General features: G+C 40.2%; 2 protein-coding genes across 3 annotated transcripts; both read left to right on the forward strand.

The window, feature by feature from the left end:
* Positions 1-121: 121 nt before the first annotated feature.
* Positions 122-3,947, forward strand: sigmar1 (sigma non-opioid intracellular receptor 1). The gene is made up of 5 exons (XM_058616509.1): positions 122-362; positions 481-532; positions 1,866-2,014; positions 2,160-2,252; positions 2,605-3,947. Exons 1-5 carry the CDS (start codon positions 218-220, stop codon positions 2,832-2,834), a joined length of 669 nt encoding a protein of 222 aa, XP_058472492.1. The 5' UTR covers positions 122-217; the 3' UTR covers positions 2,835-3,947.
* A 1,371-nt stretch (positions 3,948-5,318) lies between these two features.
* katnal2 (katanin p60 subunit A-like 2) lies at positions 5,319-13,695 on the forward strand. 2 transcript variants are annotated; one of them, XM_058618202.1, is made up of 15 exons: positions 5,319-5,645; positions 6,221-6,291; positions 6,668-6,834; positions 7,493-7,520; positions 7,720-7,810; positions 7,900-7,989; positions 8,229-8,312; positions 9,078-9,176; positions 10,008-10,071; positions 11,092-11,210; positions 11,301-11,392; positions 11,569-11,679; positions 12,251-12,413; positions 13,340-13,442; positions 13,541-13,695. In XM_058618202.1, exons 1-15 carry the CDS (start codon positions 5,592-5,594, stop codon positions 13,678-13,680), a joined length of 1,476 nt encoding a protein of 491 aa, XP_058474185.1. In that variant the 5' UTR covers positions 5,319-5,591; the 3' UTR covers positions 13,681-13,695. The 2 variants fall into 2 exon arrangements, with proteins under 2 accessions (XP_058474185.1, XP_058474186.1); XM_058618203.1 differs by having other exon boundaries at positions 5,595-5,645; positions 6,221-6,299.
* Positions 13,696-13,758: the final 63 nt, after the last annotated feature.

Genomic DNA, 13,758 nt, shown 5'->3' on the forward strand with positions numbered 1-13,758 from the left:
AGAAAACGGGGGATTTTACAGAATGCTGGCAACCCGAGAGTTACCGCTGCTTGTGCACAGAACTCGGCTGCTGATTGGTGCAGCAGCGACGCCCCGCCCAGAACCAAGCAGGAAGAGCCTGTCAGGCTGATTCCACGCCTCCTGAGCTGATGGTGTGTTTTCACATGTAGTTAAACCTGCTGCGTCTGTTCCACTGTCTGTACGCGCCGTCTCAGTCATGTCTGTGTTAAAAAGCATTTTTAAACTGTTCGTGTTCGCCTCAGTCGCCGTCGTGGTCGCACTGCTGCTGCAGCATTGGATGGCCACCAAGCAGTACGTTTTCAACAAAGACGACGTCGCGAAGTTGGCCAAACAGTATGCAGGTGAGCCTGGTTGTTGTTGGTTTATGTGTACAAATTGAGAGCTGCACGTCACTCGCATGGTAAAGAACAGTTTCCCTCCCTGACCTCTTCAGTGACTGTAAACATGTGTGCTCCTCAGGACAGGACCATGAGCAGGCCTTCTCCAAAGTGGTGGTGGAGCTCAGGAAGAGGTGGCTATTTATATCTCCTTTCACTCATAACCTTTATCTTTATTACCTTTATTATGCATCAACTGATTTGTGTATTTCAACCTGCTTCATCTAAGGTATAAAAGATGCAAAAAAAAAAGGCTGCACAAAGGTCAAAAGGTACTGGTGTTTGAGCTGATGTAATGATAACAACTCTGAGCAGGATAGTTTATGTGCTGTTCACTCATTAATCTTATACCGCTTCATCCTCCACATGAGGGTCACAGGGGGGCAATCCCAGCTGACATAGGGCAAAAGGCGGGGTACACCCTGGACCAAATAGAGACAAACATCCATCCACTCTCACACCCATGGTCAATTTAGTTTGTCCAATTTGCTTAATCCCCAAATCTGCATGTTTTTGGACTGTGGGAGGAAACCGGTGAACCTGGGGAAAACCCACACACACACACACACGCAAAACTTGCAGGCAGAAAGGCCCTTGTTCCAACCTGGTTGCAAACCCAGGTCTTCTGTATTTTGTTTTTATTTGCTTTCACATTTAAAATACACACTTTGAACTTGTCACTTGTTTTTTTCCATTATAGTTACTGAACCCGTCTTTCAGCCTGTGTCTTTAATCATGTTCTGTCATGTTCATACATTTGAAACCACTTGCAGATTTGCAGCAGGGCCTTGTTTTGAGCATAAATCAAAAATAAAAACGGCAAATTATAAAGACTGCAGATGTTTCAGGCTAATTTAAGAAGAGTAATGTCACCTTTAGGTTCTCATTCTTGCATGACATTATAGAAGTTAATATTTTGACGGTAACTCGTGGTAACGCTCAAGCTTGAATTAAATAGTGAAATTAAATCAGTCAACACGTCTGTCAGAAAAATCTTGACTGGATATTTTGTTTTAGTGCCCTCACTTTTTCCACTTTCCTCAAGATTACTTTTGATTATGTCAATGATAAGTTAAGTATCATTAAGATGTTACTTAATAATGTCTATCACAGGGATTAGGAAAGAAGATTAAATCAAAAGAGGTGGTGTGTTTCTCTGTTAATCTAACAGATCCAGGGTGAACTTTGTTATTATTGTAAGGCCTTTCAAAGTTAAGTAACTACAACTTACTTTTCAAACTGGTGGTGCAACTTTAATCCCTTCTTTGCTCCCAGTTTTATGAAGCTATGATCTAAGTATGGAAAATACAAATAAGCCAATGAGATCTGTGGTCAGGGAGTGGAGATAATTAAACCTCATGCTCCCTGAGGCAGTGAATATGTTTTTTTTAGTGGATTATATGAGTGTTTGTAGTTGATGCTTTGTGTTTTTAAAAAAGATGGGATAACTGAGTGTGAATGACACAGGTATCCGGGCCATATCCTGCCTGACGAGGACCTGCAGTGGGTGTTTGTGAATGCTGGAGGCTGGATGGGCTCCATGTGTCTGCTCCACGCTTCGCTCACAGAGTACGTGCTGCTGTTTGGTACTGCAGTGGACACAGGAGGACACTCGGGTGAGGAGTGAGGGGGTCAAAGGTCGGGGGAGGTTTTGTTGTGCCATACATTCAAGGGAAAAACAAATGGGCTGTATAGGTCATTTTCATGACAAGAATGATCAAAAACTTGTTTTACTCACTGTCCACTCCTTGTTTCTCGCAGGTCGTTACTGGGCCGAGATTTCTGACACCATCATCTCCGGCACTTTCAGACAGTGGAAGGAGGGCACGACAAAGAGTGAAATATACTATCCTGGTAACGTATTAACATATTAATTTCTATCTGAATATTGGTCTATTAAATAATAAATATTAGGATAAATGCATCTTAATGACAGAAACAAGAAAGACTTGCTATTGATTGAAAATGCTTGATGCAGCAACAATATCAGTGTCTGGACTTGGGCACTTATTTTTCATTCAAAGTTTCCATTTTAACAAAGTTCTGTCAGTAGCACAAAAGAAATGAGGTTCGATACCTACTCCCAAACTCACAAAAGTAGCCTTAATTTCAGTTGATACAACAATATTGAAGATCCATACCCAGCCCCGGAAACATGGAGTGTTGTCCTTTCTTTTCCCTTAATGTTACATCTCGTGTCCCACAGGTGACACTATCGTTCACACTGCAGGCGAGGCCACGTCAGTGCAGTGGACCGCAGGGACGTGGATGGTGGAATATGGCCGAGGTTTCATCCCGTCCACGCTAGGATTCGCTCTGGCTGACACTCTGTTCAGCACCCAGGACTTTGTCACAATGTTCTACACTGTACGAGTCTACGTGAAGGGAATGCTGCTGGAGGCAGGTACACTACTTACAGAAGCTGGAGTTTTCTGAGGCACCCTTTTTTTAAGGCTCAGAGATCTACATATGGACAGTAACATCAAAGGTTTACTTTGGGATGCTGTTCTATCCAGGATGATGCACACATCTGTGCTGGATACTTGCAAGTTTAGTTTTAAAAAATGTACTACAATTTCTAGACAATCCAAATTAGCTTCAACACCATTGATACCATTATCATCATCAAAGTGCTTTCCCCTCATTTACGCCTTTACATCACACTAATGTACTTACTTACCAGAAGAGTCAGCATTCCTCTGAGAGCACAAACTGCCTAAACATTCTGTGAGGTCTTCAGAACCTTGCAACCACTTGCCCAAATGTACGGTAGACAAACCTTAATTTGGCTCATAAATCAAATGCAATATTTATATAGTACAAAACCACTATTTTCTTAGTAAATATCTATTTCCTTTTTATGTGCTTGTTAATTCTCTGTAAATTAAGAACGTGTTTGTATCAAGCTTCATTAAGACCATTTCCTGATCATCACTGACCTGTTTGTACTATATGTTGTAGTATATGTACCAAATATACTTTATAACTGATCATAAATGGGGAATTAGCTGCTCAATCTCCACCCTTTCTGATAAAGAGGTTTCCATGGGATTGAGAATATACATAAATGACCCCAAAAATATCCAACTTAATTACAGCAGCGACTGCTTGGTGTGTTCTCAGATGGACTGTGGACAAAACAGAAAAAGTGCTGGACATAAAAACCTCAGTGTACCTTAAAGCTGACAAGCAGATGTGCAATTTACTGTAAGTTAACGATGGAAACTGTGCTGGAAGAAATAAATATTTCTGATGGAAAATGATAAAAGTCTGTTGATCAAGATCGATATGAAAGAACTGGCCAACAGTACTGACCATTTATTGTCAGTTATTGGCATTGAGAGGTCAGCTGATGTTCACTCTTTCATTTTATACAGCTTTATCCTCCACATGAGGGTTGTGTACAAATACTTTGTTACTGTATTTAGGTACAAAAGTCACATATCTGTACTTTGTTATATTTATTTCTAGCAACTTTTACTTTAACTCCACTACATTTCCTCTAACTGTCTTTGTTACTTGTTACTACCAAATAAAATCAGCAGAAGAGTTGGTATTATGGTCTGTATTTATATAGTGCTAGTAATAGTCTTGATGAGCTGCTTTACACTAACACTTTTAAGACTTTTAAGTAAGAAGTATTATAAAAAAGGTGACTTCATCTTCTACCAAAGTCATTTTCTGGTAAGATACTTTACACTATTATACAAGACTAAATGCAGGGCAAACAAAGAGAGGAACAGCCATTCACTGTCCTGTTCAAACCTATGGTCAAATTAGAGCGTCCAATAAACCTCTGCATGTTTTTGGACTGTGGGAGGAAACTAGAGAACCTGGAGAAAACCCACACACACACTGCACCCTGTGGCCCACTTATAACTGGCACCCGCTTCATTTCTACAGGTGCAAATACTACTCTGCAAAACAATCCCAGCAAGACGTTCATGATTACTCTTGCTCTGCTAAACAAACAACAACTACAACAAATGCGGGTCATTTTTTACGAGGTAAACAAAAGGTCAGTAAGCTCACAGAATTGAACATGCGACGCATGGAGTTTTTGTGTAAAGCTTGGATGAGGTGTGAGTCAGTGAGGAGGAGGTGGAGGTTATTCAATGAAAGTAAATGTCAACACAGATACAAACAATGTGTATTCTGAAAAGGTCTGGGTGATGAGAGAAAGTGTATGTATTTTATAATCATGCATACACAAACCACTGCTCATGTATACACACACACACACACACGGTGATGTCCCTGCCCGTCTATCCATCTGTGTATGTGTGCATCGCCACATTATCCCAGATATAGATTTAATGTCAGTCTAACAAAGTGGCCTGACCTCACTGCTCCCCTTCTCTTTAAGCTCTTTAAAGGAGATGTATTCAGAATCGAAGATAGGTGACCGGTGCTGAAATACCAAGCTGCCCGTGTGGCAGACGCACCTTAATGGGAGCGACGACGGCCTTGTTGACTAATCTCCTCACTTCTTCCAGGGTGATAATGGCCTCCCGCCACATGCTGGGACTTTATAATTGAACACACACACAAAGAGACACAAACAATCAAGGATGTAATTAGAATATGTTACACAGGGTGGAAACAAACATGGTTCCATGTCTGAAAAGTCACATAACATAAGAAAACTCAGTTCACTCGCAGCAAAGATAGTTACTGCTCTCTAGTGTCACAAACTGAACAATTCAGTTGAAATCAGCTGAAAAATATAGGAGATAATGACTCAAAAACAAACAAATAAGTAAATAAAAACAAAAACAGCAGAAACAGGAAAACAATCGCTGACTCTGCATTCCCAACTAAATATGGGCATTTTTATATTTGTAAATGAATATATTTTTTAAATATCAGTGGGATGTGAATTCCCTATTATCCTCCAATCCAGTAGGCGGCAGTGATACATGTGATTGCAAGACGTCAAAACACCTCATTAGAAGAAGAAGAAGAAAAACGGCATATCTGTTTACTGGGTGTAACCATGGCAACCAGAGGACCCGGACCCGAACTAAAGAGACTTGTTTGACTTTGAAGTCATGGCATGACATAAAAAGGAGAAGAAGGAAGCAACAATGCAACACTGTGCATGCAAATCACCGTAGAAAAACAATAAAAGAAGAAGAAAAAGGGGAAGAAGAGGAAGAGGAGGACTCGCCGCCTCTCGAACCTTCCAACATCATGATGGAGTTGTCATATCAGTCCATGAAAATCGCTAATCAAGTCCGGGAGGCGGTGAGAGAATAATGATTTATATCTAGAAAGTTGTTTATTTTTTTAAGTCACAGCAGCACACAGGTCATAAAATGTCACCTGAGCCATGACGTCACTGTGTTATAGATATAATAGTGTAGCAAACGACAGCTAAATCACTGCAACGGAGCAGTTAGCGGTTAGCAGTTAAGCTAACTAGGCTAAGGATACGGAAAGTCATCGGCGTTTCGTAGTTGCCTAGATACCAAGATATTTGCGGCAATTTGTCGCCCTCTAGTGGCTAAAAACGTTGCTCCCCTTGACAATTTGTCACGCGGGGTGGAAAGGGGATTACAATTTTCCAGTAAATATACTAAGTAAAAGTACAATTACTTTGATATTTTACTAAATTACAACTAAAACATGTCTAAAACTACATTTAAGTTAAAGTCCTACTACTTTACTTTCTTTTTAAAACCTGCTCGTAAAAGTGCAATGACCTTGATTGTATTTTACGTGAGTAAACAGGTCTTAAATGTACTCAGAAGTACTATTACTTTAATGACATTGTAGTGAAGTACAAGTAAAAACCTTGTGTTTTCCACTGTCGTCAACAGGATGATGTAAAGACTGAGATGAGGAAGAAGAGTCTCCTCATCCTCATTCACCACCACCTGCTGGGACAAGGGTCAGTATGTATGTTGGCTTTGTTGATTTTAAATATTCTCTGAAATAATTCTGTTGTATAATTTCGTTACGGTGAGGGTTAGTTTACGGCCAGTTTACCCTCAAACAAGAGTTTTCTCTGCCTTCTGTTCTGGTAAAATAAAAGCTAAAAATAAAGTGTGTCTACTTGATGATGAGTGAGGTGGAGACTTTGTGGTGTTTTCACAGTAAATGCTTTAGTGACAGGTTAAATAACACGAGTATGGATACACCCAGTATCCATATAAAATGAAAACGTAAATCACGTTCACTCACATCATAAGAAAGAGCAGAACCATTTAGTTGTGTAACTGTTTGATCTTTGAAATTGTGTGCCTGTGTGTATGTGTGTGGACCAGCTACATGGACACAGCAGCAGTCTTGGACCAGGAGACGAGTGGGAGTCTCAGGAAGTTTGATGTCTGCGACAACATCGACCTGGAGATGGTGCTGATGGAGTTTGAGAGCTATCAGTACGTCAAATTCCAGAAATATCCCAAGCTTATCAGAAAAACACTGGAACCAGGTACGTGACCACCACTCAGACACTGAGCAACATACACAGTTGGTGTAATTTAGTTTACTTTATTACATCATAACAGCAGCTTCCTGTCACACATCCATTCATATGGACATCCTAAACAATCCCTTACCTTAACCATAACCAATTAATGCCTAACCCTAACTTAATCACAAGTCAAAATCTTAGCCCTAAACTTAACCAGTTCCTCAGAAATGAGATTCTGCTTCATTAGAACCAGGTTTTGGTCTCCCTGAGGACGACTGGTCCTGTCAAGGTTAGTGTTTATGCCAGAAAAAGTCCTAAAGAGGTGACAAATACAAGTACACATACACATTTGTACACCAAATTATTGGTAAGGACACTCACTGACATAATGAATAATCCTAAATGCCACACCCTAATGCCAGCATAAACCTAATTCTAATCCTAAAACCCAGTTTTAACCCTGAAAAAGACCCTTAAAAGTTGTGAGGATCAGCAAATACTGTATATCTTTCCCCTGAATGTCCTCACTTATTATGGATTGTCAGAGGTTTTTTTAGTCCACCAAAGATATGCACACACACAAAATTCTGTCATTAATGTATCAGATTGATGTTTATGTCTGCTCATTGTGAAATATTTTCTGTTGTATTTGGGTTTTTTTATGGTCACGGTCAAGACAGATCCAGAAGTGGTGGAGTGAAACGGTAAGATTGTTATCTCACGTCCAACATATTAAAGTCATACACTGTCTCAAAGTGTCTACAATTACATTTTCAACACAACATTACAAGTTGTGATGTTTTAGCAAGTGCAATACATGTGAGCCACTTCAAACAATTTCCAATAATCCCTCACCTGGTTTCCTCCATTGATGGATGTCCTTTGCGTCTCTTTGTCCCTCAGGAGTCCCTGCTCAGCCTTGAGGCGTCTTCCCAAAATCAACGCACCCCAAAGCTCGCAGTCTGGAAGTGGATCCAAAAAGACTGCAATCAGTGTATGTACAGCATATACAGCATTAAACACGTCATAAAGCATATTTAAGTCCATTATATTCATTTAATTGAACTGTTTTTCATTTTCCAGGAAAATGTCTCATCTGCTCCTCCAGAAATGTCAGACTTTGGTCTCAACGTTACCTCCATCAAAACTGGACCAACGGGGGAGGTCAACATGGTATTATTTATAAAATACACAGACTTTATTGTAGTGGGAATTACTGGGTTTTGGGCTTCAAATCTGTCAAGAATGAAAACTACACATTTATTCTGAATGACAAACTGAAACTGTGTCCACTTTGTTCTTATGTACACAGTATATTCACTTAAAAATTACAAAAATAGCATTTTCTAAGGGTAAACTTTTAAAACATGACATTTTTTCTAAACGGCATAACATACTTGTATTGATCTCAGGTTCAGGAACGTCTGCTGAAGCCCCTCAGTGGCTTATCCGCCATGGACGGTGAGATGGCGGAACTGGCCGCAATCATCAGCAGGGTACGACACACACACAAACACACACTTAAATTCTCTGTTGTAAACACAGGAACACATAAATGCTCAAACACAAACATATACAGTGCTTAACCAATTTACCAGACAAGAAAACATTATTATTTAGTTGGCAAACTAAATTCACCTTTTTATACCCAAATTTGAGTTGGCAAAATAATTTTTCTGTTCAGGAATGCAAGTAAATAACTATAATTTTATATCTTGAATCAATAAATAATGAATTCTGGTTCTTGTTTGTAAAATAGTTAATTAGAAAATTAATGTATAACAATAATACTTATATTTTAGCATTAAAAATATCAGCGGTTAAATAGCTTCTACATACTGGTGTATTAATCATTACAGAAACATAAAAAATTATTTTAATCATTACCATTGCTGTTAATTTGGGGTGGCTGTGGCATAAACCTTACATTATTAGATGCTCAAACTCAAACACGAATACATAGATGAGTTGATTTTCACATAGCTTAGATGCCAACATTTCAGAAAATATCCTTTAAATGATATCTGTGATCCCTAATATGTCCACTAGAGAGCAGTAAAAGCTTTGTTGGGAATGAATTGATCTGTTGTATTAATGAAGGCCCATCAAGGCTCAATCTATTTCCCTTATCTGATGTTTCATTCTAAAGGACACCTATTTAAGCCTAAATGCACAAGGAGAGTGTGTGTGTGTATCTGATATCTCCCACATACATCCCTCACTCTGTGTGTGTGTCTGTGTGTGTGTCCTTACCCCTAAAGGACATCTATTTGCACAGCCCCAACGTGCACTGGAAGGACATCATCGGCCTGGAGGATGCCAAGCGATTAGTCAAAGAGGCCGTCGTCTATCCCATTAAGGTGCGGCCCGCTGCCCGAGCACGTTGGTATTTCAGCGCCGGTCACCCATCTTCGATTCTGAATACATCTCCTTTAAAGGGCTTAAAGAGAAGGAGGGCGACGGGGTCAGGCCAGTTTGTTAGGCTGACATTAAATCTATATCTGGGATAATGTGGCGACGCACACATACACAGATGGATAGACGGCAAGCGGAGCGCACGTGAAATGCCATGAAAAATTCACATTATAGTTCACAAACCGGCGTTTAAAACAATAATTGTGCATCTGCATATAAAGATGATTCACGTGCAATTAAAAGGCAAACACATGAGCAACACACGGGTAAAATACATACATACACATCTATTATCATCACTCAGACCTTTCTCATGATGACAACAAATCAGGACGTCTGCATCCTGTTGACATTTACACACAGAGATGAGGACTGATGTGTCTATCTCCTATTCCACCGCAGCCTTTTATTGAATAACACCGTCCCCTCCACCTCCTCCTATCTCCATTATTATTCATTCCCTGCGATATAAGGTCAGTTTGGCCTTTTTGAGTCGGGGGGCCCTCCTAAAAAAAAATTCACTCTTGATTTGTGGCGTGTGGTATTTGCAGCACTGACTCAGCGAGCTCTACATTAGGTAAATCAGGTTGCTTTGCACACAGCTCAGCAAGAACACAGAAATGTATGTCACGCTGCCGAAAAGGTGATAACGAGTTCAATAAATTCCTTTCATTCTGACATTTGTTTAGTTTTTCTTTTCACTTTATTATTATTTCCCTTTTTTTCTGTATTATTTGCACATTTTTGACACTTTTTTCCTCACTCTGTCTTTACAGTATCCTCAGCTGTTTACAGGCATCCGCTCTCCGTGGAAGGGCCTGCTGCTCTACGGCCCCCCAGGTAAGACCTCCAGTGCTGTATGGCTTTGTCAGGGTCTCTGATAGAGAGAAAACATGTTATTGTTGTTGTCTTAGCATTTCAATCATAACCAAGCTCCTTGTTCCTTGAAACAAGGAGCTTCAATTATGGTGCGTTTCATTTACAACGGAAGTCGGACCTGGGAGAGGCATCACCTCCGAGTTGACTGCGTTCTATTTGAGAACTCAGAGAAAACATGGAACCAAACGTATCTCAGATTAGCCACCGTTAGCAATACCACTCGAAAACAGCGCTCTACATCAGGCGTCTCAACCTGAAATGACCTGGGGGCCACTGAGTGTCTCGTTTGGTCAGTAAGGGGCAAAAAAATAATTTCACAGAATTTCAAAATTTCAAATTAAAGTGTTTGTTTTGATGTGGAACGATAAATAGTTCACAATACGAACATATTAATGACGCAAAATGAGTCTATCAATTTACAGAAATAACTCATATGTAGCGGGCTGCATGAAATTGATTTGGGGGGGGGGGGCGCAAGTTATTTTGCAAACAGTATTTTGTAAATACAAACAGAATATCAACATGTCCACAGAGAAGAATCTGAGCAGTACTCTAATGTGAAACAAATGAGACAATTAACAGTCAAAGTAGCAGAGTCATCTTCATTTTTTAAACTCGCGTTCAAAAATGTTAAGACCTTTTTTTCCGAGGAACAGTGAGGCACTTTGGATTCGGTCACGTGAGGCAGAGCAGCAAATTAGCTGAGTTTGACTAACTCTTGTGGCAACTTGAGAGTCAAAGTGCTATGAGCTGCGTTATAAGGCGACCACAACAAAAACTCCAAGTAAAAAAAAAAAAGGCAGCGGGTTCAGAATAAATTGCCGGAACCACTGTTGTCTGTGAAGCCAGTATATCAATTTAACATGTTTTCTGAATCTCTGATGAAGTATCATGGCTTAATACACTATATTTCTTTCATAATGTACCATTAATTTGTGGTTGAAAAGTAGAATTGTAAACATGTGGTTCATACACACACAGGTACAGGTAAGACCCTGCTGGCCAAGGCTGTGGCCACTGAGTGCAAGACGACCTTCTTCAACATCTCTGCCTCAAGCATCGTCAGCAAGTGGAGGGGAGACTCTGAGAAACTGGTCAGGGTAGGTGAGACAAAAGTATATTAATAAATAATAATAATAATGATATTAATACAATGTCATGTAACATACTTTGTGCATCCTTCTGTACAGGTCTTGTTTCTGCTGGCCAGATACCACGCCCCATCCACCATCTTCCTGGACGAGCTGGAGTCAGTGATAGGCCAGAGAGGAGCCGGCATGGGGTGAGCTTTGACCACAAAGTGCGCTAAATGTAGCTGTGGCTGAAGGTTTGGGCGTACTGTACTGTACTAAAAGTGTTTCTGACCCCATCGTTACCCTGTGCTCGTGTCACTGTAAAGAGCTTTAAATTATTCATGTGCAGTTGATGTACGAGTGGACTGATTCTTGTTTCTTTCAGAAAAGAACACGAGAGTAGCTACAGGATGAAGACTGAGCTGCTGGTGCAGATGGACGGACTGGTGAAATCAGAGGACCTGGTGTTTGTTCTGGCTGCCTCCAACCTGCCGTGGTAAATACGTACCTAATAATTTATAATTTGCACATAAAATCACCAAAGACTTCACTTCTATCAAGTTCTTTTCCAATAAAACAAATACAGCATATTCATTTTAACATTGGCTCCATCTTGTGCTAAATCTATAACACAGTGAACATTGAGCTCAGGCTTGACTTAATAAAATCACAAAATATGTCAAAAACCCCAACCAGAATTAGATTTTTTTTGCCCAAATTGTTCTGCTCTTTTATAGATCTGTGCTGTCAACATATTAGTGAAGAAAGAAAAACTTGTTTTTAAACTTCCTACTGATTTATGTCCCCATCTTTGCACACATTTGGTGAAACAGTAATAGATGTCATTATCATCTTAAACATCCAATTTGAAGCCACTGAGAATCAACATTAAAAATAAATTGCACGAAGAAGCAAGTTGGTGATAATAATGACACTTTTCTTGCATCCTAGAACAGGAACTTAAATTTTTATAATTGACTGTAGTTTGTTAAAAAATAAAGGGGAATAATGGCATTTTAGGGAAAATGTTTACCTGCTGTGTGAACAGGTTTGTGCTCTTCCTGCAGGGAACTGGACCACGCCATGCTGCGGAGGTTAGAGAAGAGGATTCTAGTGGGTCTTCCCACATCTGGAGCTCGACAAGCCATGATCTCTCACTGGCTGCCTCCACTGAACTCCACACAAGGAGTGGAGCTACGGACAGAGTTGGACTATGAAACCCTGGCAAAGGTTAGGGTTATTATTAGCAGTTAGTCTTTACACACACCGTTTGCTTCTTCTGCCTCTCTGCAGACACGGACACCAAACCAAGTGACACAAAACAGCTTTAAAAGTTGTTTATTTCTGTTTATGATCTGTCCAGTGTGTGACCCCGCCTATCGCCGTATTACAGCCGAGATTGGCACAGCGCCCCCACGACCCTCATGTGGAGGATAAAGCGGTAGAAAATGGATGGATGTATAGATCTCTCACAACCTACTGTAGTACACCTTCACGGCCACCAGGGGGCTGTCGCAGCCCACCGCTTTGGGAATCACCTAAAAACCTTACCCACGCTCAGTAGGAGTTTAAAACTACATACTACACCAACAACTGCCCGACCACGTGCCTGCATGTGCCAATCACAGCTGCTGCTGTTTCCTTCAGCATACAGCTCCAAGTTTTTTGGATGTAGTCTGGATGAGTAACTTTAGAAAAAGACCGATAAACACATAAATTAATACTTAAGTACTGCAGGAAAAACTTAATTCTCTTGCAGACAACACTGCTTTGTTACTCAGACGTCCACACTGTAGCTTTAATATTCTTTTTTGTAATTACGTTTCAAGCAAACATAAAATATCCTTTAAGAAAAAGAAGTAATTTTTCAAATTGTCATTTATAGATAATATCTAAATATATTTAAATTATTATTATTATTATTATTATAAAACAATATTTTGTATCTTAAATATGCCACGGCCTGGCTCAGGGTTCCAATTTATTTTCAGTCTGTTTATGAAAATACAGTCTAAGTACTAAGTAATCTTTGTTGTTGTTTGTTGTTCAGAGTTTTGGTTGCAGACGATTCTTAGAGATTATGCTTGTTTTGTTTTTTCACTAGCTTCCCTTTAGTAGAGAAGATTACAGTAAAGTGTTTTTTTCTTGTGTTTCAGAATACGGAGGGTTACTCTGGCTCTGACATCCAACTTGTGTGTAAAGAAGCTGCCATGAGGCCAGTGCGCAAGATTTTCGATGTCCTGGAGTCACATCAGCACGGTGAGACGACGACAACATACGCAAACGCCAACAGCTGCTAAATTATGATAAAAATGCACGTTTTAAAACATGACCTCGTTGTCCCTGTCCGTCCACAGAGACCACTGCCCTGCCCGACATCAAGCTGGAGACTGTGACCACAGCGGACTTCTTAAACGCCATCACACACACCAAACCCTCAGCCCGGAACCTGATGGACAAATACACAGCGTGGGAGAGAGAGTACGAGTCTGTCTGACACAGGAATGAAACTAAACAAGACCAAAAAAACACTTCAAGAGAACGCAAACATTCGCCAAGGCTGCTCTGGGCCATA

The sequence above is a fragment of the Solea solea genome, chromosome 19 (assembly GCF_958295425.1).
Source record: "Solea solea chromosome 19, fSolSol10.1, whole genome shotgun sequence".
Lineage (NCBI taxonomy): Eukaryota > Metazoa > Chordata > Actinopteri > Pleuronectiformes > Soleidae > Solea > Solea solea.